Source organism: Emiliania huxleyi (assembly GCF_000372725.1).
Source record: "Emiliania huxleyi CCMP1516 unplaced genomic scaffold EMIHUscaffold_412, whole genome shotgun sequence".
In the NCBI taxonomy this organism is placed as follows: domain Eukaryota; phylum Haptophyta; order Isochrysidales; family Noelaerhabdaceae; genus Emiliania; species Emiliania huxleyi.
The window spans coordinates 13,509-38,231 of record NW_005198887.1 but is presented as its reverse complement, the minus strand read 5'-3'; the positions used below and the strand labels follow the sequence as shown (position 1 = coordinate 38,231).

Here is a 24,723-nt window from a genome sequence, read left to right as displayed (position 1 = left end):
TGGCGGGTGCGCAGAGGTCCCAGCCGCGGTCGGTCTCTGTGCACGTATTTGTCGTCTAGTGGGCGGGTGCGCTAGAGATATCGTCGTCCTCGCGCCTGCTGACAGAATGTGCGTCGTCGGCGACGGCGGCTCGCTCCCAGGAGGCGGCGGGCGAGGCCGCGCCTCGGGCGGGCGGCAGCCGCGACGAGCGCGTGGGGCGGGCGATGCAAGCGGCGGGGCTCGGCGACATGCTCGCGTGCTTCGAGCCTGGTGACTTGCACGCTCTGATGCCGGCCGTGTATGCGGACGCCGCGGCACACCCGGAGGTGTATCGGCACGTCGCGGCGGGTCGATGACATTGGTTTGTTGTTTGCTTGCTTGATATCTCGAGGCTTTGATTCTTAAAGGAAACCGTTACACGTCCCTCTCGCGTCACAGCTCACACGCCACAAGGTGAGAGAGTACCGACAGGCGAGGGGCCGAGCGTTTTTGATCTCTCGGTAAGTGGGCGCCCGCCCGCCGCCTCTGAGGGGGTCGGGCCCCCTAGACTGAAAACAAAAACAAAGTGTAGAAACCGTCAAAAACAGCCTGCGAGAGCGGCGCTGCGCGCCGCCTAGAGGACGACGACATCGAGGATGTCATGTTGCGCGATGGCGTCATCCATTTCGTCAAGCCACCTTCATCGTGACCGTCGCCACCCTCGCCACCGTCTCGCCTACGTCGCCGCCGTCGCCATCGTCGGCCTCGCTGCCGAGACGGTGCTGCTGCACCTGACTCAACTCTCCCACCCCCCTGGCTCCTATGCCGACGTGTCCCGTGCTCCCCCGTCCGCCGATGTCTCTGCTGCCGCCCGGCGGAGCTCTGCAGCGCGGGCTCTCCTCGCCGCCTTCGCTGCCGCTGCATCGCTGTCGGCTCGTCATGTCTGTCTAGGGTCATTGGGGGCGTGCCATCGCTCGTGTCTCTCTCTCCCGGGGTCAGCTGCAACCTGCCGTGTCGGGACGTCGCCCCCTCGGCTCCCCCCCCCCCCCCCCCTCCGCTGAACGGTACTGCACATGCTGCGCGTTCTCGCCTTGTCCCAGGAGCCAGGTGCGTGTGTCTAATCGTAGTGGGGGCCCTGGCCCCCCTCTGTTTTCTGTTTTCTGTTTTTCAACACGCCCGCCCGCCCGCCACCCCGAGGCGGCTCGGCCCCCCACTTACCGAGAGATCAAAAACGCTCGGCCCGACAGCGGAGTCCGGAGACCCCCTCTCGCTGCTCGCAAGTCTCCCCCCTGCCGGCCCTCGTTAGTGCTTAGAGCCAAGTCCCAAGCGTGGACGGAGTTGCCCCTTCGTCTCCGCCGACTGCCCCCCCGGCTAGTTCAACAAATGTACACACAAAACCCCCGAGGGAGCCCTCTCATCTAGTGTGGTTGACTGATTTCTCTCGGCTCCAGATGTCCGAAACTGAAATAAAATGCGACCAAAGCGCTCTCAGCACAGGCGGCGCCCCCGAATAGGCACGCACGCCGTTACGGCTTGTCTCTCGCAGCGAATGCCCGTCCCCGGAAAATATGCGCGTGCCGGAAGTCAAAAATGGCGAAGTGCAGTCACCACATTCCCCGCGCCATGTAGCGTGTTGCATTCTTGGCCGTCACACGACATCTCGGCGGCCTCCTCGACCATCGGAAGGGGGTTGCCCGCGACTGGCGACGGACGGAGGTTAACCCACTCGACGCGCTGGTAGTAGTACCTGTGCGAGGCCGGGGGCTCGCGTGAAAACCGCTTCATGCTCGTACTATTAGCCGGTGCGTTGGCCCTATATTGTCGGGCTAATAGGCTCACGCGGTATTGAGGTCGAAGACACGAGCTGGCAGCAGCTGTGCACGGGCGAGCACACCGGTGGGTCGGGGGTGGTGGTCAGCTGGGAGGTGTGGCCTTGGAGAGCATTACCATGCGGCCGTCAGCGAGACGGATGGTCTTGAGTCTCTCCCAGAGCCGCTGGGCGCGGTGGGAGATGACGGGGGCGGGAGCAACACTGAACGTGTATGAGCTCGTGGGCTTGAACCTGCGGGCGCCATCGCGGGGTGAGGGGAACTGCTGCCAGGTGCTAAAGGAGGAGGCATTGGTCAACGAGCGGGGCTGGCTGCCAGATCTCGGGTTGGAACTCGTCTGACAGCTCGAAGCCGGGTCGCACCTGGGGCGGTGGGGCGCGACGGCGCTGAGCGCGTGGTAGCAAGCAGGGCGAGCAGCGCGGCGGCCGCACCGTCTCTGGAGGCGGGCCAAGCTCCAGAACGACCGAAGCAGGGATCGCCAAGTTTATCGGGATCTTCAGAACGACGGGCGCCACCTTGCGCAGGTGCGGCTCGTGGGTCCAAAAGATGATCGAGGCCTACGTTCCGCGGGCCCGGGGTCAGCGGGGTGGGCAGGGAGCGAGGCAGGCAGGAGCCGAGGGTCGTTGTACCCCTTCTGGCAGCATTTTGCCCCTGACGGTGACGTTATCGGGTGAATCGCGTCAGGGGCGGAACCTTTTTGGATGAGACAACTGCTGTCGCCGCCTCGTTTCCCTGGTCTGTTTGTATCCCCTCTCTCTCTCCCAGATTTGACGAGCTCATACCTGTGCTGGAGGGAGGGGACGAGGGGTGGGAGGGAGGGAGAAACAGGAAGGATCAGTCAGACAGATCAGAAAGAAGAGGAGAGTCGAGAGAGAGAGAGAGAGAGATCAGTCAGATGACCCCAGGGAAGGGAGTGACGATGAAGCGCGACAGGAAACGTTGCGTGCGGATGCAATAAACAGAAAGAAGGGGAATTGGCCATCCGTTTGGCGCAAACCAAAGTGCTAGAACCAGTCGTGCCCGCGCGGAAGATGGAATGTAGACCAAACCGAACGAAGAGCCAGATGGATCAGGGAGGCCGCACTAGCCCAACAGGATAGGGACGAGCCGTGGTTAGGTCCAGCGACTAGGATGTAATGCGCATCGGCTAGTCACTGAGGGGGTGTGCTGCTCGTTCTCAGGGAGGGGCATAGTCCCGTTCACACCCTCACTTAGGCATGAGCGCCCGAAACTTGAACGGCGGGCGCTTGACGAACCCGAGGGGGGGACGGGGGCAGCAACGACTGCGGCCCCGAGAGTCGAATCGACAACTCATAGTTCGAACTGGCGACTCATAATGAAACTTGCCGAAATCGCCCTGTGGGGCGGCGCAGCGGCGACCGCCCCGGGGGCGGCAGCGGTGACCGCCCCGGGGAATATGTTTAGCGACTCCCACCCCCAAGGAAGTTCTGATAGACATGTCCAGGACTCTGTGGCTGAAGTAGCGTGTGCGTCGAAGCCACAAGAGGGCTGGCTACGTCGCTCGTCGGAGAATTGGGGGGGTGGGGGTTTCGCGTATTTTGTTTTCTTTAATAGTTCTGGAGCAAACGATTCCACAAGCGTACTGGTCGTGAAGAGGCGCGATGGAAATCGTGGGACGCGAGCTGAGCGGCGGCCGGGTGTCAAAGGTCGCGCGCACAGAGGCATCCCCCCCAGGGCCGCCGGACGGGTCGGTCCCGGCGCTGTTCACAGCGCCGACATCCGTCCACACCCCAAGGGACATCACCAAAGGAGGGGGCATGGCCATCTCCCCCTCCTCCTGCCCGCAATCGGCCCGCGGCGCGTGCAAGCCGCAGGGCCCCCACTCCGCGCAGGTCACAGCTGTCTGGGTCTGTCCTTTTCTTTCTTGAGCACTAAAGCACTGGATAGGGTCGATTCCGCATGGTACGGGGACCACTCGATCGTCTCGCCCTCCCTCGCTATCGATCGCAGCGCACTCCCACTCGCCGTCTCCGTCTGTGTGAGCCTAGCGCAGCGGCCAGCGCGAACTCGCCGTCTGAGCCTAGGCCCTAGCGCAGCGCGAACTCGCTCTGAGCCTAGCGCAGCGCCTCGGACATCACCATTTTTGTTTGTAGGTATATTGTTTTACCATTTTGGCTCGCCAACAAGCCCTCCGCGCCCTGCGGCCCTTGGAGCACTTGGAGTGCAAAGAAAGAAAGAAAGAAAACAGACAACCCAAGGGAGGGATGGGAGGCAAAAAAGAAAGAAAGAAAACAGACAACCCAAGGGAGGGATGGGAGGACGGCACGCCGCCACCACACAGGGATTTTAAGGAGAGGTGTGGTGCAAAGAAAGAAAGAAAACACACAACCCAAGGGAGGGAGCTGTGGTGCAGTACTTAGCGTAGCGGAATTACTTTTTCCCTCGCTCCCCGACCGAAGAGGCATCGGCCGCGCACGTGAAGTAGCGTCGACGTACAGTCCAGACCCCTCCAGTCGCGTGAAGCAGTTCGCCAGAACAAACATATGGAGCACCCATCCCCGCTCCGCTCCCTCACTCCTGAGCTCCTCGTCCACGCGCTGAGCTTTGCCGACGCGGTCTCGCTGCTCGCTGCATCGCGCGCCTGCGCCGCGCTCCGCGCCGCCGCAAACGAGGAGCAGGTGTGGACGGCGTTGCTCTGGCGCCACCACTCGCGCATCCTGCGGCTCCTCTTTCACGGGCAGCCACCGCGGGAAAATGACGGCCTCTCGCCAAAGCAGGCCTACTTCGAGTTCGCTCGCTCTTGGAAGCTCCTCGCGCAGCGGCGGTCGGGTCGCCTCCTCCTAAAGATTGACGGCGAGGCGGCGGGCGGCCTGGCGGGCACATTCGGAGTGTACGACGCGACCGAGTACGCGCCGCAGCACCCCGGCTTTGAGCTGATCGTCGAGGACGCGGCGGAGGAGGAGGACTCGACGAGCACCTTTGCCGCCGCCTCGCACACGAGTCTGGCAAAGGCGATCCTGCGCTCGCTCGCGGTGCCCGGGCTCGAGTGCATCCGGTACGACGGCGAGGACGTGCAGCTCGCGGCTCTGCGGAGGCGGACGCTGCATCGCTCCTACCTCCTCTGCCTTCGCGCGTGGGCGAGGCAAGCCGTGCGGTGGGCCGCCCTGCTCGCGGCCGCCCTCGTCCTCCGCGCCGCCTGCGGCGCGGCCTGCTCCGCCCTCGCCGACCTGTGTGCGACGCCGGCCGCGGCGTCTGCGGTCGTCGTCGCGCCGGCCGCAGCCGCGCTGAGGAGGCGGCGCGCCCGCAACAAGGAGCTGCGATGACTCTAGAGAGAGCTCATAGCTCTAGGGAGGCAGGGAGGCGTGCCCAACTTGTTGTCGTTTTTTGAGAAGCTCCGTGGTGCACACGTGTCCGTGCCAGCGCCAGTGTGCCTAGCAGTGTGCGCAGTGGTGTGGTCCCGCCCGCCGCCGCAGCCCGCACTTGCCACTTGAGGCACTTTGGAGTGCGGTCATTACACATTAGCCTGAGGAGCACTTGGGCAACTACAAATAAATAAAACGGACATGCCAAGCTATTCCTAGGCGCTAGGGCTGGTCGAGCGGGACAGACACGTCCCCCAGGATTTTCAGTGTATGTAGCTCTTACGAACATAGTACCCGTAGCGCGTAGTGAACTGCATTTTGCAAAAGGGGAGGGGGGGGCGCGCATCGCGGCGCGGAGAGGGCTGGGCACAGGGCACGGGGGATCTCTCCCGTGTGTGCTTTTTCTTACTTCCAGCGCTCGCGCGTTCCTCATTCATTCTCCACCTCGCACCGGGCACCACATGCCGCCGCGCTCCGCGATGTGCTTGGCCGGGCAGATGCGTGCCCTCCTGCACGACGATCAGGTCGCCGCTCACTTCAAGGCGGTGGTGCTTGACGTCTTGCAGCCAGACATCTTTGTCCAGGCCTCGGCCGAATACTCCCGCTGCATGACGATCAATGGCACGCGCGCCGAGTTCGTCTGGCGCGCTCCTCGCGGCGGGCTGCTTCACGCCGTCATGCCGCGCCCAGGGCAGATGCATGCACCCGCGCTCGCACCAGCGGGCTCGCGAGACTGCGACGGGTGGTTTCCTGTCGAGACGTCTCGCGTGGCGAGGCTGCGGACCCTCCTCAACGGCAGCGGCAGGCTGCGCTCGTGGTTGCTGCAACCCGACCGGGAGCTGCTGCCCACACACCTGCGCGTCCGCACAAACAAGTCGGCAAAGACATCGTCCGCCGTCCCGTGCTCGGTCGCCTACGAGAATGTGCCGCGTGCCGCGCTGATCGTGAGGTGGGCGGGCTGCATGAAAGGCATCGAAGCCGAGGAGCGCCGCACGGCCAGGCGGTACGAGTACATCCTCCAGAGCCGGCCAGACCTGAGGTGGGAGTGCTCGCCCTCCCTTGACAGCCTGCTTCGCCCCGGGCTGGTCGCCGTCGACCAGGATTATCTCTTCATCGCGCCACGCGACGTGGGCGGCCATCTCCTCCGCATGTCCGCTTTCTCCCCCTGCGTCCCATCGTGCAACCACCGCCCGCAGTGCCTCGACCACGTCGTCAGCCTATCGCGCGCTCGGCTGTGGGAGGCGTCGTCGACCTACCTGTCGCTCAAGAAGAGCGCGCGCGGCGCGAGAAAGCACATCGCCACCATCTGGCGGCAACTGGCGCACCTCGAGGGTGCGGGACTCGGCGCAACGCTGACTTACTCGCTGTACCCGAGCCGACCGCCAGCTACGTGCAGCCATGCGGCCTCCGGCCGAGCGCCCACCACGCTGGAGCCCATTCAAGCCGATTGGCTGTCCACTAGATGAGAGTTTGTGATTCTTTTTTGAAAGTTTTCTTTTTGTGGGCCCGAGAGCGATATGCCATATGCGTGTGTCCGCCGCATGTGTTTCATGACATGCCCGACCGCACAACAGAGCCAGGAGCAGGACCGAGCGAGCAACCACCCGAAACGGGCCATCCAAGCATCCAAACGAAGCGCGGCAGCCACTGCAGACAGACGACGAGTTTACAGTGATGGACGTAGACGAGGAACAGCCAGAGGACGAGGCGTCCCAGCCGCCGAGGAAGCGGGGGCGATTTTGAGAATGAACGTAGCGATTCGATGAGTCAGGGAGAGGGGCAGGGGGCGAACCAACAGCATCACGAGGGCGAGGTCCGAGCTAGGGTCCGAGGAGCAGATGACGAAAGCGAAGAGAAAGCGGGAGCGCCAGCGGAAGGAGGGCCCGCCACGGAAGCCTAGAGATGATTTCAGACGGAGACGCGCTGACCAACCGTACTAAGCCGACAGAGGAAGGGGGCTCCGAAAGGCCGCGCATGCCCCCTGGGGGATCGACGGGCCCCGGGGGCGACGGGGGTGCTCTTGGGGGGGTCCTCCCAGTCAAGGGGGTCTGGGGCGCAGCCCCAGGAAGCCCGCCGCAGGCGCCGATCTTTTGGGGCTTTTGACTGATTTTCATGAGGTGTTGCTACTAGTTTGGGACCAGTTGAAGCCTAAAAATGGCTACAAATACAGCCACAGCAGCTGCTAGTCGTGAGCTGCTACTGTGTTGCAGAGCCCAGAGAGAGGGCTTTCAGGAGCACTATTCAGTATGATCCAGCTCAACGTTGCGGAGTAGTAAGACTGTTCCGTTACCGTGAGCGGCCGGCGGCCGGCGGCGGCCGGTGCGGCACGCGGAGCACTCCGTGAGCGGTGACGGGTGCGGACGAGCGAATGAGAGGTCCCTTTCAGTGAGAGATAGGCAATCCTAGTCTCTAATAACACATCTTCCACAGATAACGACCTCTCATTCGCTCGTCCGCGCCCGCCACTGCTAGTCGGGGCACTCCCGGCGTGCGGCCCGGTCCCGGTCGTCACTCCGGTTGCTCGTGTTCACACCGTCAGAACTCAGCTCCGCTTAGGATTCAGTGTCTGAGACTTGGGCATCTCACGCAACTTTTGTAGTAGAGCACAATGGCACCCTTGCATCAAGTGCATCACTTCATTACTGGACCGTACTGGAGACCCCCGTTTTCGGCCGCCGCGGCCGGAGAGCACCCCCGTCGCCCCCGGGGGCCCGTCGACCCCCCAGGGCATGCCCTCGCATGCCGGGCGAATAGGCAGGTCACAGACCTCCCCCTTCCCGATGAACGTGGTTCATGGTGGGTGTTCTGTTCATAACGCTACTTACTTGTAACCACGATCGATGCGAGGACGCAAGTCCACCAAACTCGGCCATTCCAACGGCCAGGCCGCTCGCTTAAGGCTGATTGGCTAGACGAGCGGTCTCCCTCCACGGGGCTGTTGGCGCAGGGGGAAGTGTCAATCACGCTCCCGGGACGCCGGAGAGATCGGGTTGGTCTCCCCCGCCCTCAGCCCTGACCCGACGGGGACGCGCCATCACCCTCGCCCAGGGATCTACAATGCTGTGAGTCTTAAGGTCCGACAGGTTCGGCACCGGGCACCGCCTCGGTATACAAAATGCGCCTGCGGGCGGACCCTTACAGATCACCTGAGGGAGGGTGTAGAGGATGTAGAGTGTAGAGCGCTGCTGTAGAGCTGTAGAGATGTAGAGCGCTCTGGAGCGCTGTAGAGCTGTAGACAGTAGAGCTCTACATCCGCCGCGTGACGAGGCGCCTGCGTTGTAGAGCGATGTAGAGCGCGATTTTGCGGTAGAGTTTGTTGTAGAGGCTCTACAGCCAAACCGCCGGGAAGGCAGTGACTCAAAGAGGTCGAGTCGCACTAATGGGGTGTCTCCGAGCTTACTGGAGCTCTGATGGACGGCCCTGACTATCACTGACACACAGAGAGTCCCTCTGACGGCACACAACACCCTATAACTGCGTCATGACCAGCCTGCCATGCGTCGCCGGTGCCGCATTCGTCGCAGTGCTTCTTTAGCAGGCGGTGGACTGTCGGCTGCGAGGACGGTCGCATTTGCGCGAGGCGAGAGGCGAGCATTCAGACGCGCTGCATGCGCCATGCCTCGCGCCAGCGCGTGCGGAAGCTCCTGGCTGAGCGTTGAGTCCAGGCGAGTTGCGCTGGCCACTATCGCTACGCCGAGCCGAGCTGACGCGCCGAGGCGCCGGCCAGTCGCAGCCGTGAGGCATGCCACAGCAGCAGAGGCACCTGCCACCCATTGGGCGGGCAGACAGAAGGCCAGGGCAGCACTGGCACAAGTGCAACGCGCCTAATGTCGGAGAGCGACCGTGCCGCGTTCGCGCTTATGATGTAGAGTTTGTTGTAGAGATTTCACGTTGTAGAGCGCCTCTACATCGCTCTACAACGCACGCGCCTCGTCACGCGGCGGATGTAGAGCTCTACAGCTCTACAGCGCTCTCCAGCTCTACAGCTCTACAGCGCTCTACACTCTACATCTCTACACCCTCCCTCAGCAGATCACAGATCACATAGGTAGGTAGGTAGAAAGGTGAAGAACAGCCAGGCTCGGACTGGACACCAACGCGGTATGGGTGGACGCTGGACAGATGATGACGACACGCACGAGCGACACACACCGACACAAAAGGCTCACAAGACACACAGCCAGCTGGCTGCCACACACCCTGAGTTGGCGTACACATAACTCAAGGCCATATCCTCCCTGTCGCCCCCCCCAGCACTCCAAGGTGCCAAGAGAAACAAACAAGAGCACAACAAACAACAGACGACAGGAAGTGACATGTGAGGCTAGAGCAGCATGCTCCACCTCTAGCAATCTCGCCGGCCGCAAGGCACGGACGAGACCGTATGTGGGGTCTAGTGAGGTGTCTATGGACGCCCTCCTCATGGGCTAGCTGCCTGCGGCTAGCCCTATCACATCGAAGGCATGCAAAAAAAATCTGCCGTCCCGCCGCTGCTCTCGCTCGCTCGCTCCATGACAACGCCGCCCACCTTCGCCGACTGGAAGCTCGCGCACGGCCGCTCCTACGCGACCGTTGCGGAGGAGGCCTCACGGCTGGGGATTTGGGAGCGCGCGAAGCTCGCCGTCGAAACATCCAGCCAAGCGAATCCACACGCACGCTTTGAGCTGGACTGGACCGCCGACTGGACGGCTAGCGAGCTCTCCGGCCTGCGCGGCGGGCCGATCGACACGGCGGGCACCGAGCGGCGGCTGCCGTTCGACGAGGCTTCCATTCGAGAGGCGGGGCCGATTGATTGGGTGAGCCGCGGCGCCGTGAACCCGCCCATCTCGCAGGGCCGGTGTGGCACGTGCGCCCAGTTCTCAGCGACGGCCGACATCGAGGCGCAGTGGTTCCTGCGCGGCCACGGGCTAGTGAAGCTCTCCGAGCAAGAGATGATCGATTGCGCGTCGTACACCGGCCCGTATGGCATGGGCTGGGTCTCGAGCGTGCACAAGGGCCTTGCGCCGAAAAAAACGGAGAGCAATCATGCTGCTTTGTTCCACTCCCGACTATCTGCTGCACGCCCTGCTATAGGCCTCGCGCCGAGCGCCGTCTACCCGCTGGCCAACCACTCCGACCCGACCATCCGAGGCTGCCGCTCGCCCTGCAACGCGACGGCCGCCGACCCGGCACTGAGCGCGGCCCACATCAGCGGCGCCAGCTGCCTCGTGCACGCCGACGAGGCGCAGATGCTCGCGTGGCTGCAGCACGGCCCGCTCTCGGTCTCCATCGACGCCTCCTTGCAGGGGTACCGAGGCGGCGTCATCTCCGGCGCGGGCTGCAACCACACCCGCGTGGACCACGCCGTCCTGCTGGTCGGCTTCGGCGTCGACACTTCCGTCGAGCCGTGGCTGCCCTTCTGGAAGCTCAAGAACAGCTGGGGGCCGGGCTTTGGCGAGGGAGGGTACGTGCGGGTGCAGGCGGGCGCAAATTCCAGCTGGGGGAACTGCCTCGGGCTGCGCGGCGCGTGCCAGGCCTACATCGGCGAGCCGCCCAAAGGCCTCGGCAAGGGGAGGGCGGGCCGGCTTCGAGGAGCGGCGGTGTGAATTTTAGTCGTGGACCCCCGCTCTCTCTCAGGACTCAGGTCTCAGCCTGGAGCCTCTCTCGCACTCCAAGTCGCAAGTGCTCGCTCGCCGACGGGCATCGGGCATGTGCGGATGCGGCACAACATATTTGATAGTCAGCCAATAGTTAGCCGACCTATATCTCAGTGTCGCGATCGGATTGTCGCATGTGTTTGTGTCCAAGAAAAAAAAGAGCGCGTGTCACGTGTGCTATCGTGACGTGTGCCGGCCTCCCTCTCCTCTCCAGTGTTCCCTCTCCCAACAGACGGCTCGTGAAGCGTGCGCCCAGCCAAGTACCCAGCAAGGCGACACGTCGTCCCTTGGCGCCTTGCTGTTGGCAGGCACAGCTCGATCACAGCCGAGGGTCAGCTCAGTCGAAATCGTCGGCGTTGATGCGGATCACGTGCGTCTGCGACGGCGTACGAAAGGCAAGGTCGCGCAGGAACTTGGCGTGCTGCTGCTCGCGATCCTCGACATCGCCCCACGACTGCGAGCCCGGGTGGGGAAAGATGCCGATCATGAAGGTGTGCACGAGCTGGCCGCCACGCCACAGCTCGGCGCGGTACGTGCCCGTGCCGTTGGCAGATGACGCGAGGTTGACCGAAGTGCAGTAGCCTCGTGGGTTACGCAGGATCATCGATTCCCACTCAGGGGTCATGCGAATGCCAAGCGAAGTCCACGTTGAAGGCTTCTCCGAACCAGTCAGTGGGCGCATGTGATCCGGGTTGATGAAGCCGTTGGCGCCCGGCGCCATCGAGCACTGAGCGAAGAAGCGATCAGCGCCACCGCCACAGCCCCAGAGCCTCGCGTCGTCGCCGAGTCCGGGGACCCACTTGTCATCGTCGTCATAACTGCCCTCAACTATCTCGACCACCTTGCCCCATGTGCGCCAGAGCGAGCTGCCAGTACGACGCAGTGTAGCCAGAGCGCCACCCCGGCGCCATGCCGGCCCATGCGATCTCGCTCGCCCGCGCATCGGCGCACCTTATTCGTCCTAAACTTTTTGACACCATGACGACAACAAGTCAACACGCACATAGGTACATTAACACGTAGCTAAAAGAGAGCACACACAGCGTGAAATGAAACGCGAAAAGTCCTGCGCGCGACGCGGTCCTTCAGTCAGAGACCCGATCCGCTCTCGGACACAACCCGTCAGCCTCCGAGGAACGCTGCCGGGTCGTGCCCTCAGCCCCCGCGCGCTGGCCGCGTCTCCCCTCGCGTCGGCCCCGACCCCTCCCTCGCGAGTGCCTCGACGCCGACCAAACCGGACCGGTCGTAGAGCAAATCGACGACACATCGGACGGGTCGAAGAGAATGGAATGGGCGGCGGCGCGGCCAGCCCTCAAGCAGCGGCGGCACGACCGCCCTCAGAGCTGCATGTTGGAGTCCCCGAGGCTCTGCCCTCCCTGCCCGACCGAGTCCTCGAGGTAGCGCGGCCGGTCGCGGCGGCCGCCCTGCGCGCGGTTGCTAGCGGGGGGAGCGCCTGTTCACACCACGGCGCGTGAACCGTGCCGATTCAGCTCGTCTATCCACAGCCGGCGGCGGCGGCGCCGCCGTAGGGGGCGGCGGCGTTCCCGTAGGCGGTGTTCCCGTAGGCGGCGTTCCCGTAGTACTGCCCCGGCATCGTCCCCGGCATCGTCGCGGCGGCCGTCTCCGCCTCGAACGCCTTGGAGGCATCCTCGGCCGCCATGCGCGCGGAGGCCTCGGCGCGTTCCCTCGCCTCCGCGGCCGCCTGCTGCAACCGCGCCGCCTCCTCCTCGCGCACCTTTGCCTGCTGCTCCTCCACCCGCGCCGCCTCGACCGCCGCCTCCGCCTCTGCCTGCGCCTGGCTCGCCTGCGCCTGCGCCGCCTCGGCCCGCTGCTTGGCCATCTCCGCCTGCTGCGCCGGGCTCGCGCCGTACTCTTGCGCCCCGGGCGCGTACGCAAGCTGCGCGGCCTTCCCGTAAGCGCGTGCCTCCATCCGCGCCTCTGCCCGCGTGCGAGGGACGCCTCGGTAGCCGTCGCCGTTCCAGGGCCCAATGCCGTAGCCGACCCAGGGCCCGTAGCCACCGTAGTAGCCTCCCCAGCCGTACGCGCCAGGCGGGCCGTAGAATGGCCCCGGGTAGTATGGGTCGCGGTAGGTGCCCAGCGTGTCGGTCGCAATCGGCTGGTACGGGTTGTAGTAGGGGTCGTACAGATCGTTGAAGGCCATCTGCATCACCGGCGACGCGCGCCGCAGCGCGCGAGGCGCGGCCGCCGTCGGGCCCGCGACCGTCGCCGGGCTCGCGCCGCTCGCGGTCGGGCCCGCGACCAGCGCCGGGCTCGCGAGGGGGCCGAGGCTAAGCATGGCCTTCCCAGCCAAACCCAGAGAAGCTTCCCTCGATTCCCCGGCTTGATTGCGGAAGAAAATGAAACACATAAACAGGATACCCATCACTGAGCCGCTCGCCGTCGCCCGACTCTCCGCCCGCCAAGCGGGCCGCCTCCGCTGACTCGTCCGGCTATGAAACCGATACGCCGGACGAGGTGCAGCAGGAGGCGGTCCGCAGGGTATGCGGCGCGCTCGGCATGAGGGAGCAGTTCGAGGCGGCGATGGCGGCGGGAGAGCTGCTCGAGATGCTCGAGAGCTTGCCGCGAGGGGCGGTCGAGGCCTCCGTTCGGCTGATGCGCGGTTACAACCGCACGGGCGAGTGGCCAGAGCCCATCCTCACCAGCCCTGCCCCGCAGCGCGGCCGCTCGCCAAGCCCCGTCGATGAGTGGTCAGATGGTTAGTGCCCGAGAGCGAGGGGTCCGGGGGGGAGCACAAACATAGGACGCCCAGCCTTGCCCTCGTGCCGCCGAGTGCATATCCTATGCGAGAGAGATCCCCTGTGCCCTGTGCCCAGCCCTCTCCGCGCGGCGATGCGCCCTCCCCCCTCGCTTTTGCAAAATCCTGCAAAGGTGGGGACGTGTCTGTCCTCGACCCAGCCCTAGCTTGGGATGTCCGTTGTATTTATTTATTTATTTATCACTGAGCCGACGATGCTATGGGTAGCCCCAGGGTGGCGCCCACCCCCATACCCTCAGTGATGGGTATCCACAGTCTAGCTTTGAACGTGCGGGCGGCAGCTGTCTGTTTACAGGCGCTGGCCGCCCGCGCGCGCGCCGGACCGGCTCCGGCACGTCCGGCGCTGGGCGGCGCGCGTCCACACTGCGCGTCGCGCCAAAGGCGAACAACAACGCCCCCTTACTTCAGCTGGTATGTCGGCTGTCGGGCCTCTCCGGCTCGCGGCCGCCGTGCTGCTGATCCTGAGCGATCCCGCGCTCGCACTCGCGCAGAGCACGCGTGCTCTGCGCCGCCCCGCCGCCGCATCGGCCGCCGCATCGGCCGCCGCATCGGCCGCCGCATCGGCCGCCTGGACGATGACGGCCGTTCTGCGTCGCGGTGAAGGAGACCGAGTACGGCGCTTCGCCGTCGTTCTTCTCCTCGTAGACGAGAAAGACGAGCGCGTAGTCGCACACCTGTCGTTGGTGTTCAGTGAATGTGCACTCTGTGCAGCGCTCGGCGGCGCCGACGCCAGCAAAATGCCGCTTGAACGCGGCCACTTGCGCCATGGCAGCCCGAATTCTTGTCTACCTCGCGCCCATAGTTCGGCGCCGACACCGTACCGAAATGCCCGACCCACGCCTCCCCCTGATTCTCGCCCTCCTTTATCCCTCCACCTCCGCATTGGACGCCCTCCTAGCCGAGGGCAACCCGCACGACGCGCAGCCCGCCGCCGGTTGCTGTCCGGCGCAGGCGCTGCCGCCGTCCACGCTTCTCCTTGAGGCCGCGGCGCTCTCGCGCCAGGCCGACACCTTTGTGCGCGTGCGAACGCGCAAGCACGGAGGGGCGAGTGTTCCCGTCTTCACCTTCCGCCAGCCCGCCCGGCTCAGCAAGCGCGAGCTGCCCTTTGACCTAGCGCTAGTGTCCGAGATTGACCCGAGCGGGATCACCGAGGTGCCCGCTCCGGCCGCCGAGGCGGCAGACTCATGGTTCACAGACTACGCCTGGTCGCACTTTGTGGTGTGCACCGGCGAGGGCACCGGCGCTCCCAAGCACCTCGGCTGGCGCTTCTCCCGCAAGGCGTCTGCTGGCGCCGCCGGCCCCGCCTCGTTTGTCGCGCTGATAGTGCGCGCGGAGCAGAACGAGGCGGCGGACAAGGGCGCCGTGCGAGCGGCCGCGCCCCTCGCCGCCGCCGCCGCCGTCTCTGACGACGTCGAGGAGAGGGACGGAGGCGAGGCCTCCCCGCCGCCCCTCCCGGTCGGCGTCGAGGCGCCCGCGTGGCTGGTGCAGATGCTCGTGGCGCTGACGGCGCGCGCCACCACGCCGCCGATCGCGAGCTAGGCTCGGCTGGGGCGGCAATGGCGCCAGGCACCGCCACCGACTGAGAGAGCCAGTCAAGCGGCACCCCGCGGCTTGTGCAGAAGCTAGTCTAGCGTGTGTATGTGTGGAACCGCCCCTGGCGCAGGCCGAGGCGGGGAGTGGAGGCGGTTGCTCCTTGTTGGCCAGTAGGGGGCATGTGTCGAGTTGGGCTCGGAATGGCGGGTGTTTTCGGTCGCGAATCGTAGTGAGCAGAGCGCGATCTCCCATACGCCATAGCCAAAGGGGCCGAAAAAAATCCACTCTCGGCGGATCGGAGATAACAACACGGTGCTCCATACACGTAGAAGAGCAGAGTGGTGAAGCATGGCTAGCCGCATCCACATCCACCTTCTTAGTGCTCAAGAACAAGTGCCGACCTAAGTGCCGCCTCAAGGCTCAAGAGCAATGTCCTCATCTTCGACTACGCCTAGCGTGAGCGCTCCTCCCCGTCCCCTCACCGCTTGCGCTTTGGGCCAGCCTTGCCCCTCCAGCGCAGGCTCTCCGCGTTCATCTCATCCACCGCCGCGGCGCCCTCGTCGCGCATCCGCCGCGCTGCCTGGACGGCGCGCGCCAGGTCGGCGTCTGCAATCTGCCGGATCGCGGCGCCTCGCTTGCGGTCGAGGTGGTCGTACCAGCACCCGCCGAACGCCGCGTCGAGCGCGACCCGCTGAAAGCAATGGTCGAGGCAGATCGGCCAGCGCCGCCCCTTTGCGAGCTTGGGCAGCTCCTCCTTTGTCAGCCTGGTCCATTCGGCCTGAAGGGCCGAACGCCCCGGACCGTCCTCGCATCGGGATCGCTTGCGGCAGGCGAGGGCCGGCTCAGCGGCGGCGGAGGGAGGCGGAGGCACGTCGGCGCGCGAGAGCCGGATGGCGGGCCGCTTCGCCGCCACCGGCCACCGCAGCACCCACCCGTCGTCGCGGCGATCGGGCCAGAGGTAGGAGCCGTCGTGGTCCTCGCCGGTCTCGGGCCAGCCGTACTGTGAGTAGTGCGTTGGCAGCTTCGCCATCAGCGCACTGCGGTGGCACGAGTGGAGCGCCTCCTCGCCGAGCCACGGCGGCATCGGAGGAGGCGAGGCAGGTTCGTCGAGCCCAAGAGAAGCATCCCCTGCCCAAGAGAAGCATCCCCTGGAGCGAGGAGGTCGTTGCGGAAGCCCCTACGAGCCCACTCTCGGAGCATCGCGTTGACGTAGCAGACGAGCGCCGGCTCAAACCCCTTCCACATGGAGCAATACCCCGCTCTGACTAGCTTTGGGTACTGCTCCGGCGCCCGCAGCCACTTGAGTATCGCCCAGGCCTCGGTGCGCTGGCCGCCGAGGCGCTTGTCGTCGAGGATCCGAGCGATCTCCTCAAAGTCTGTGCAGGGGAGAAAGGTGATCATGCCCTGCCGACCGGACACGAGGAGGTACACGGTGAGGAGTTCGTAGGTGATGATGCACGGTCCGGAATGGTGAGCGAAGTGTCGAGAAGTGTCAATCGAAGAAAACTGAAAAAACAAAATTCAGGTGGCGATGCAGCTGGCGAGTTCCGAGTAGAGACCACGCCTGCTATTCACAGCACAAGCCCTCGCCGGGGGCTCGAGCATGCGCAGCGAAAAGCACTGTGAAAAAGTGAGGCGTGGTCTCTACTCAGCTGTCGGCTCTACTCGTGTCTCTCCGTAGGACCGAGTGACTTCGAGAAGTCACTCTTCAAAGCGTTCACACGAGGCATCGCGACCGTTTCTTGCGCAGATCTTTGATCAAAATCAAGGCTAACCAGCCTAGAGATGACCCCTAGACACTCACCTACCTTGCCGACAGCCCACTGCGTCCGTCTGAAGCACCTCAAGTACGCCGGTGAGACGCCCGAAACGGGTTGACTTCTAAAAGTCACTCCGCATGTGGGCCGCCCTCGCGGTCGTCTGACGCGCCCTCCGGCCGCCGCACACTCGCCACTCACCCCGTCTCACCTCTAGATGATGCGGCGGCGCGCACGGGGCACTGCGGCTGCCGGCGCCGCGGCGGCCGGCGCCGCCGCTGCCGGCGCAGGCGCAGGCTCAGGTCGCCGGTACGGCGATGGACGATCGCCGCGTCGCGGCGGGGGGGCGCTGCTGTGCCCGATGCGACGGCTCCTCTTCGAGCAGGTGCTTGGCAAAGCCGGTGAGGGTCGCCAGCTTTTGTCCCGACCGGGCTGCAGATCGCGTAGCCAACCTGGCTCGGGTCCGGGAAGCACTGTGTGCAGTGGTAGGACCGCATGTACCCGCACTGATGCTTCTTGCTTGAACACGAGCACAATAAACACGAGCACAGACGCCGTGTCTCCTAGGGCTGTCCGCCTCAAACGTCGCACGGCGCCTCGAATTCGCGCAGACCAATGTAGTCGATGCCGGAGCGTGCGCATTGGTATTGAGAGTCTGAGGTAGGCGGCGGCGCGCAGTAAGCGCAGTAACGCATGCATTCGATTTGGATACCGGCGCTTGCGTGGGAGCGCAGACAGCGTCGGCCGCGGTGTGCCAGCGAATGTGGTGGTCCTCTTGTCCACTGCGTCCGAGCCGAACCAGCTGTCCACACGAGAAGCGGCGGCGCGTGGAAGAGCCACGACGAGGTCGACCGTCTCGACCAGTCAGCCTCCGGCACAGCATTGGGTGCCTGCATGTCGCCGGGATTGCGTCGCTTGTGTCATCGCGTAGCGGTGCGGAGGCAGCGCCGTATATCGCCTCTTGCCCGCGGGGACGAGCGCTCCAGCAATCGTCTCGAGGAAGGAGAATTTAAACAATACAACTCTCTCTCACAGCACACAGGCTCGACACAGGTGCGAACTGGCGCGTGCTAGTACTATCACCGGCACACCACTGAGGAAGGAGAAACCAATTTTTAACTCCGCCAAGCTGCTCTAGGAGCCTCTCCCGTCGCGGCCCGACTGGGGCCGAGTCCGCGGGGGCTCGCACGGTGCACGGGCCGGCCGCTAGAGCACGTACTGTGCGCGCGGGGGCGAGTGACTTCGAGAAGTCACTCACTAAGTGACTTCTTGAAGTCACTCCTACAGACAGAGCGGAGTGGACGGACGGAAAAACACCCCCCTTTTATGCCTGACCCTGGCCATGGCCTCTCTGGGGGTGAGCTGGGCCGGCCGCCTCCGGGTCCGCCACTCGCACGGTGGGCTCGCGTCCGGGAGAGCATCCGAGACCCGCGGTTGTCCGCTCGCTGGGCGCGACCTACATGGAAATCCACTGCACACAGATCTGTGCTTTTGGCGCCTATTGCTCGCTCTCTGTGCAATCGCAACGCCAGAGGCCGTGCTTGGAGAGTGTGTCGCAGTGCTGCTACGTCAGTGGATTGAGCCGCGACGTAGGCTCCATCGGTGAGCTGCGGCGGCGCACCGGCCGCTCCATGCATGCTCTCCGGCGAGCCGTCGCAAACGCGTTTCCGTCCGCCCGTTTCATCGAGTTTGCCCGAGTGGTAAAATGCAATCGAATCTGCCCGAGTGGTCAAGTAAAACTTTGCCTTTCGTAAAAGTTGCCCGAGTGGTCGAGGGGTCAAGTAAAACTTTGCCTTTCGTAAAAGTTTCCCGAGTGGTCTGGGGGGAAAAAACGAAAATCGAGACGGACTTCTTGAACGGCCGGGCAACATGTCTTCCTTACTATTATTAATTGATGCTTTTTGCACGGGTGAGCCCCCCCCCCCCCCCTCCCCCGCGCCCACTCCCTGCCCTCTCCCGCCACGCACTCCGTCAGAGCCCCCTCCCCTCCTGCACAACAGGAATTTTGACAATTAACAGGATGGATTCAAAGAATGGACAACTAATCAGATGGAAGCAGGAAGCTTCCATCCCGGCGGTGGTTCGAATCCACGCGAGCCGAGGGGTGATGGGTCCGAGACTGCTGGGGTTCTGAGGCTCACCCATTGAGGAAGTGAGGTACTGCTCCGCCCACCCGGATCCTGCTGAACAAGCTCCTCTTGTAGCTCGATCGGTCACACCGCCATCGCCGTCGGGGAGAGGGGGGACGACACTGCTTCGGCAGCGTGCACCTCGATCCTGTACCGTGTTTGTTATGACCCCCCCCAATGAACATACCAGTGAGGGAGGGCGAGACGATCGAGGGGTCCCGTACCACGCGGAATCGACCCTATCCAGTGCTCAAGTGCTCAAGATAGACACTCGCCAGGGTTCGAGGAGTTGAGATCGAAACAAAGAAAGAATTTACAACGAAGCTCCCTCGCACAACAGGGTGCGCTTCTGAGCTCCCCGGCCCTGGATGTGAGGTTAATGACCGCACTCCAAGTGCTCCAAGAAGCACCCGCGCGCGTGAGGTTCGTTCTATAAATAAATAAATAGAGCAGTCATCTCCAGGGAGAGATGGGCGACGCACACGAACACAGAGGGTCAGTGCGCACCCCGCCCCGCTCGCAGGGCGTGCAGCACACAGCAACACAAGACATATCTAGGCGCTGTGCGCCTCCTCGGGATTTCTGGGGAGGTAGGAGTGTGTGTGTGTGTGTGTGTGTGTGTGTGTGTGTGTGTGTGTGTGTGTGTGTGTGTGTGTGTGTGTGTGTGTGTGTGTGTGTGTGTGTGTGTGTGTGTGTGTGTGTGTGTGTGTGTGTGTGTGTGCTCGCGTGAGGTTCGTTCTCCCATCCTCCCCTTGGGTGGCTTATTTCTTTCTTTCTTTCGCGCGAACTCGCCAGGCTACAAGCCCAAGCGCTTGGCTCGGCGCGGCGACTCTGTTCTGTCCGCCGCTTGCTCCAGGCTACATGCGTGCTCCCGCGAGCACCGCCGACGCGGTTCGCGACGCTTGCCGAGCGACGCTCGAGGACTACGCCTCGGTGGCCGAGGGCTACGCACGCGGCAACCTCAATCACGACGTCTCGCAGAACATCGATGCGCTGCTGCGGCCGCTCGCCGGCCTCCAGGCTCCTCTCGACATCCTCGACGTCTGCTCTGCCTCGGGCCGCGACCTCGTTGCCTTCACCCAGCTCGGGCACCGAGCCGTTGGCCTCGACGGCGTGCCAGCCTTTTGCAGGATGTCGCGCGAGGCCTCCGGCTGCGAGGTGTGGGAGCAGGACCTATGCGCCCTGGACCTCCCTGCCGAGCGGTTCGACGGCATCTTTTGCAACGCCTGCCTCTTCCACTTGCCGCGCGCCGCGCTGCCGGGAGCCCTCGCATCCCTCCGCCACGCGCTCCGCCCGCACGGAGTGCTGTTTGTCTCCAACGCGCACGGCTTTGGCCAGGACAAGGAGGGCTGGACGGACGGTCGCACCGCCACGACGCGCTCGTACGTCTGCTGGCTGTCGGAGGAGACGTGGCTTGCGACCTGCGAGGCGGCCGGCCTGAGTCTCCTCGACAAGTTCTACCGGCCTCCCGGCCGCGCGCGCGCGCACCAGCCCTTCCTGGCCACGGTGTGGCGAAAGGAGGCGGCGCCCCCGACCGCGGCGCACGAGCCGCGCGACGGGCCGCGAGAGCGGCTGCGCCTGCTGGCGCCGGTGGCTGGCGCGAGGAGCATCGACGCCGTCCCGCCGTCCGCCCTCGACGGCGGTCGCGAGCTGACGATGGTCGTCCTCCACGACCGCGCGCAGCGCCGCGTGCTGCTGCGCGTGCCGAACGCGCTCGGCTGGCGGCTCCACTTTGGCTGCGCCGGCAGCACCGGCGAGCGAGGAGACGACGCGAGCGAGGCGCAGCTCTGCGCGGCTGCAAAGGAGGCGGCCTCGGCGGCGCTCGCCGACGCGGGCGTCGCCCTCGCCTCGCCCCGCCTCCGCCTCGCAGGGCTGATGCTCTTCTCCTTCCCGCCCTCCTCCGCGCACGCGCCGATGCGCGTGCGCGTGCTCGAGGCGACGCCCAACCTGGCGGCAGAGCAGCCGGCGGCGGCTTCGCCGTGCAGCGTCGATGCCGTGCCCTACGAGCAGATGTGGGCCGACGACAAGATCTGGATGCCACACCTGCTCGCCCGCGCCGACTCCTACTTCGAGGCGCACTTCGTCTTTGATGGCCCGCCCGGCGCCGCAAGCCGCGTGGTTGACCACAACTGGGACCCGGCCTGTCGCCCTCCCGAAGCAGCTGCGAGCTGACCCGAGCAGAGGCCAGAGCTCCTCCCGACGTCCGCGCCCCACATTTCAAGCGTTTTGAACCAAGATTTAGACGCGTTTTTTTTCACTTTTTTGCATCGTCACGCCCCCCCCCCCCCCCTCTCTCCCACCCTCCCTGTCCGCCTCTGTCCCTCCCAGCTCCCTCCCCCCGCCCCCCTCTCTCTATCTCTCCGAGCACGGACTCTGCGGCTTTCCAATTCTTTTTGCGTTAGTGCCAGTATAAATAAATAAATAAAACGGGCACGCCAAACGAGGGGTGGGAGAGGGACAGGGTCCCCACCTGCACGAGCAGGATCTAGTGCCAGTGCGCGCCATTAGTGTGAGGTTGAGAATTCTTTTCGTGCTTGAGTGGGAAATGCTCTCTCTCTTCCTCGCTTCACCATCCGCGTCGCCATCGCCGGCGCCCGTCAGGATCCGGGTCTGCACCATGGGCGGCGAGGGCATGTGCAGCGTGGGCGCCGGCGACTCCACCCTCGCCGCCCTGCGCTTCCTGGCTCCGCGCGACGGCGTCGTGCTCAATGGGTGCTCGTGCCTCGCGCGGTGCGACCGCGGCGTCGTGCTGCAGCTCACCAATACGGGCGAGTTTGTCGAGCGCGTCAACGACGCCGCCTCTGCAGCCGACGTGCTCCGCCGCGCCGGCGCGGAGGTCGACCCGCGGCTGATCGAGGCGTACGGCACAGGCGAGCGCGGCAGCGAGCACGACGAGGAGGGGCGGCTGACGGAGGCGCTGGACGCGTACGGGCGCGCCGTCCGGCTGGCGCTCGCGGCCGGGCTGGGGCCGCAGTGGCGCAGCCTGCCCTCCTCGGTGCTGCGCGTGCGCGAGCGGCGCGGGCGAGCAGGCGCGCCGACGGCGGAGCAGGCGGCGTGGCTGGTGCAGCTGCTGGTGCGGCGGTCGCGCGTCTACACCGGGCTCAGCGGGCAGGGGTGGGTGCGTTCGCGCCAGCGTGCGCTCGAGGACGCGCAGCAGGCGGCGCCACTCGCCACTGGGCCTCGGCGCGGGCAGCGGCTCTTCACGGCCCGAGGGTGTGAACAGGCGGTGCAGCTGCTGACGCTCCTCGACGCGGTGCTGCCGGACAGCCGCGCGGACGCGGCGGCGGCGCGGCTCTCGGAGGAGTCTCGCGCGCTGGCGTGGGCGAGAGACTCGCCGCGGCTCGCGAGGCGTCGTCCACGACACGTCCACGACCCGTCCGCGACGCCCGTCTCGCAGGAGCGGCTCGCCGAGGCGCACGAGGCGCTGCGCGACATCTCCGGCGCCATCCTCGCGTACGAGCAGCTGCTGCGCATCGAGCCGCCCGACGACCCACGCCTGGCGCCGCCGCTCGCGGTCAAGCGCGGCATCCAGGAACACGCCCATCCCACCCCTGCGGAGGCGACACACCCATGACACACCAATGCCACGGCGTCCGCGACGAGGTCCCGTTCTCCCGACACCGCCCCGCAGGAGCTGGTCCTCATCTCGCACCGGCGCGGGCTCGCCGACGCGGCGGAGGTGCGGGGCGGCCGGCGGGGAGGGGCTTGGGGGGCGGGGCATGTCTCCCGGACATGTCCCGGGCATGTCCCGGGCATGTCCCGGACATGTCCCGGACATGTCCCGGACGGGTGGTCTGGTGTGCGTCGTCTGTAGGTGCGAGAAGGGCTACAGCAGGGCCTGCAGCAGGTGGAGCAGGTCTCGCGGGAGACGCTCACCCGCCGCGCTCTCGAGGACGTGGAGAGCTTGCGCCGTGTCGTCGACGAGGCGCACACGGGCCGCCTCCTGGCGGGCCCGGCGACGAGGAGCCGCGAGTCACCTCCTCGTGGCGAGAGTAGGACATCGGGCTGCTCGAGCGCGCCGCGGCGGAGTACGAGATCGGGACGGGGCGCGGACCTCGCAGCTCCTTTGCGTCGCGGGCGATGCGCGACTTGGGCACATTGCGCAAGGTTGCCTCCTCCGCCATGAGCATGCGCTGCGATGAGTATGGAGCTGCGGGCCGGCTCTCTTCCCAGCGGCCGCTTGTGAACAGGTCGCCTTCTCCGACATCAACACGCTGCAGCTCCAGATCCTGCGCGGCGACCCGACTGTCACCCTGCTGAGGGACGCTCCTCGAGGCGGCTCTGGTCTGCGAGGATGTCATGTTGAAGGGCGGGCGTGTGCTTGCCTAGGACCTCTCCTCGAGGCTGCTCGCGGCGGCGGGAGGAGCCGCCGAGCCGCAGATGAGGACGCGGGAGCGCTACGAGATCTCGTCGTCAGGGCGCGCGCCGCGAGGCCCTCCCCTGAACCTTCTCGGAATTTCCCCTCCACAGGACCTCGAGGAGCTCGCTTCGCTCAGCGCAGGCGACGTCGCGCCGGGTCAGCAGGCGTACTGGCTGCGCGCCCAGTTCGAGACGGGCGCGCTGCCGCGCGACCCGCTCTTTGTGCGCAACCTCGTCGAGCAGGCGCGGAGAGACCCGCGGATCGTCTCGCGGCTGGTGGCAGACATGGCGGCGAACACGGGCGGCGCGCCGCCCGCTGTCGAGCCCGGCCCCGACGGGGCCGACGACCCCGCGGGCCCCGTTTGACTCAGCTCATTCTGTGCGCGATCCATCGCGATGTAGATATCAGGGCCTCGCGCTCCCGCTGTGTGTTTTGGAATTGTCGGCATGTGTGTGTTTCTCGTGGGTATTCTGCTTTTTCTCCTTGAGAGCACGGTACGTTTATCTAGAAAATCAGCTCGCGAGCAGTCTCGTCTGTGCGCGCACTGCGGGGACGTCCGTGCTCGGTGCTCCGTCTCTCTCGGTCTCGCCTGTCGTCTCGCTCGACGTGCAATTTAAAACACTAAACAGTCAAAACCTCAAACTCTCGGGCGTCTGGAGAGACGTCAGACCCGAGTTTTTATTCATCTTTTTACTCGAGTACTCGACAGATTTTTGTGACGGAGTGTAAATAAAGATGGGGCGACGTGTCTCATTCCCGCCGCTGTGCGCTAGTTCCGCTAGTCGCGCCCGAGGCCGCGGGCGCCCGACGGGCCTGTGGCGCAGGAGCCGCGGGCTGCGGGAAGGGCTCCGCGACGACCCTCTCTCCCGTGAGCGTCACGGTGCGTGCCGCGACGGCTCCCGCGCCGTTCTCGAAGGTGACGTTGTACTTGCCGGGCGCGAGCACGAGGTCTCCGTTCAGGTCGCTGAGCTGGAGGTCGCGCGCGCCGAGCGAGAAGGTCACCGTGGCCGACTCGCCGCTGCCGAGGTCGCTCACGCGCTCGAAGCCCCAGAGCGCCTTGATCGGGTGGTTGGGCACGCCGGGCGCGGCGAGCGACAGCGGCGCAAAGTACGCCTGCACCACCTGAGGCGGCGGAGGGTATAGGCGGTGAGGGGAGGCCGCGGCGCTAGCCATGCGCCCGCCCGCACCTCGTCCCCCTCGCGAGGGCCGACGTTCGTGAGCACGACGCTCACGTGCAGCGCGGTGGCCGAGGCGGTGGAGAGGGTCCAGCCGCCGCGCGGCTCCCCGATCGCGAGCTCGAAGGTGGTGTAGGAGAGGCCGTGCCCGAACGGGGTGACGAGCGGGACGCCCCCCCTGTAGTAGCGGTACGTGCGGCCCAGCCCGTGCTGGACGTCGTGGTCGAGCATCGAGTTTGTCTTTGCC

At 65.3% G+C, this 24,723-nt stretch overlaps 8 protein-coding genes across 8 annotated transcripts in view; 5 read left to right on the top strand and 3 right to left on the bottom strand.

Annotated features, from left to right (window-relative positions):
- EMIHUDRAFT_244186 (hypothetical protein) overlaps positions 1-483 on the top strand; it is a gene marked incomplete at both ends in the record, with an annotated part of 1,387 nt that extends 904 nt beyond the window's left edge. The window contains 2 exons of the mRNA XM_005769648.1: positions 106-305; positions 451-483. Coding sequence (XP_005769705.1) covers positions 106-305; positions 451-483 — 233 coding nt within the window. The remainder of the gene's footprint in view (positions 1-105; positions 306-450) is intronic.
- A 3,752-nt stretch (positions 484-4,235) lies between these two features.
- Positions 4,236-5,306, top strand: EMIHUDRAFT_445223 (hypothetical protein). The gene has a single exon (XM_005769647.1). The coding sequence runs from the start codon at positions 4,292-4,294 to the stop codon at positions 5,069-5,071; it is 780 nt and encodes a 259-aa protein (XP_005769704.1). The 5' UTR covers positions 4,236-4,291; the 3' UTR covers positions 5,072-5,306.
- Positions 5,307-9,621: 4,315 nt separating this feature from the next.
- On the top strand, positions 9,622-11,727 carry EMIHUDRAFT_458999 (hypothetical protein; the record flags this gene model as incomplete). The annotated part of the gene is made up of 2 exons (XM_005769646.1): positions 9,622-10,793; positions 11,662-11,727. One exon carries the CDS (start codon positions 9,622-9,624, stop codon positions 10,693-10,695), a length of 1,074 nt encoding a protein of 357 aa, XP_005769703.1. The 3' UTR covers positions 10,696-10,793; positions 11,662-11,727.
- EMIHUDRAFT_445221 (hypothetical protein) lies at positions 11,702-13,053 on the bottom strand. The gene is made up of 2 exons (XM_005769645.1): positions 12,268-13,053; positions 11,702-12,199 (listed from the first exon to the last, which is right to left on the bottom strand). Exons 1-2 carry the CDS (start codon positions 13,040-13,042, stop codon positions 12,084-12,086), a joined length of 891 nt encoding a protein of 296 aa, XP_005769702.1. The 5' UTR covers positions 13,043-13,053; the 3' UTR covers positions 11,702-12,083.
- A 2,480-nt stretch (positions 13,054-15,533) lies between these two features.
- On the bottom strand, positions 15,534-16,456 carry EMIHUDRAFT_244176 (hypothetical protein; the record flags this gene model as incomplete). Its single annotated transcript, XM_005769644.1, has 2 exons — positions 15,534-16,203; positions 16,245-16,456. 2 exons carry the CDS (start codon positions 16,454-16,456, stop codon positions 15,534-15,536), a joined length of 882 nt encoding a protein of 293 aa, XP_005769701.1.
- A 3,346-nt stretch (positions 16,457-19,802) lies between these two features.
- On the top strand, positions 19,803-21,113 carry EMIHUDRAFT_118610 (hypothetical protein; the record flags this gene model as incomplete). The annotated part of the gene is made up of 1 exon (XM_005769643.1): positions 19,803-21,113. One exon carries the CDS (start codon positions 19,803-19,805, stop codon positions 21,111-21,113), a length of 1,311 nt encoding a protein of 436 aa, XP_005769700.1.
- Positions 21,114-21,485: 372 nt separating this feature from the next.
- Positions 21,486-23,666, top strand: EMIHUDRAFT_470296 (hypothetical protein; the record flags this gene model as incomplete). The annotated part of the gene is made up of 7 exons (XM_005769642.1): positions 21,486-22,098; positions 22,165-22,455; positions 22,573-22,620; positions 22,756-22,866; positions 22,938-23,048; positions 23,132-23,188; positions 23,412-23,666. Coding segments are annotated over 7 exons (1,486 nt in total), but the record flags the coding sequence as incomplete, so codon positions are not given.
- A 404-nt stretch (positions 23,667-24,070) lies between these two features.
- The window catches only part of EMIHUDRAFT_458997 (hypothetical protein), a gene marked incomplete at both ends in the record, with an annotated part of 2,697 nt that continues 2,044 nt past the window's right edge, over positions 24,071-24,723 (bottom strand). The window contains 3 exons of the mRNA XM_005769641.1: positions 24,071-24,079; positions 24,160-24,414; positions 24,489-24,686. Coding sequence (XP_005769698.1) covers positions 24,071-24,079; positions 24,160-24,414; positions 24,489-24,686 — 462 coding nt within the window. The remainder of the gene's footprint in view (positions 24,080-24,159; positions 24,415-24,488; positions 24,687-24,723) is intronic.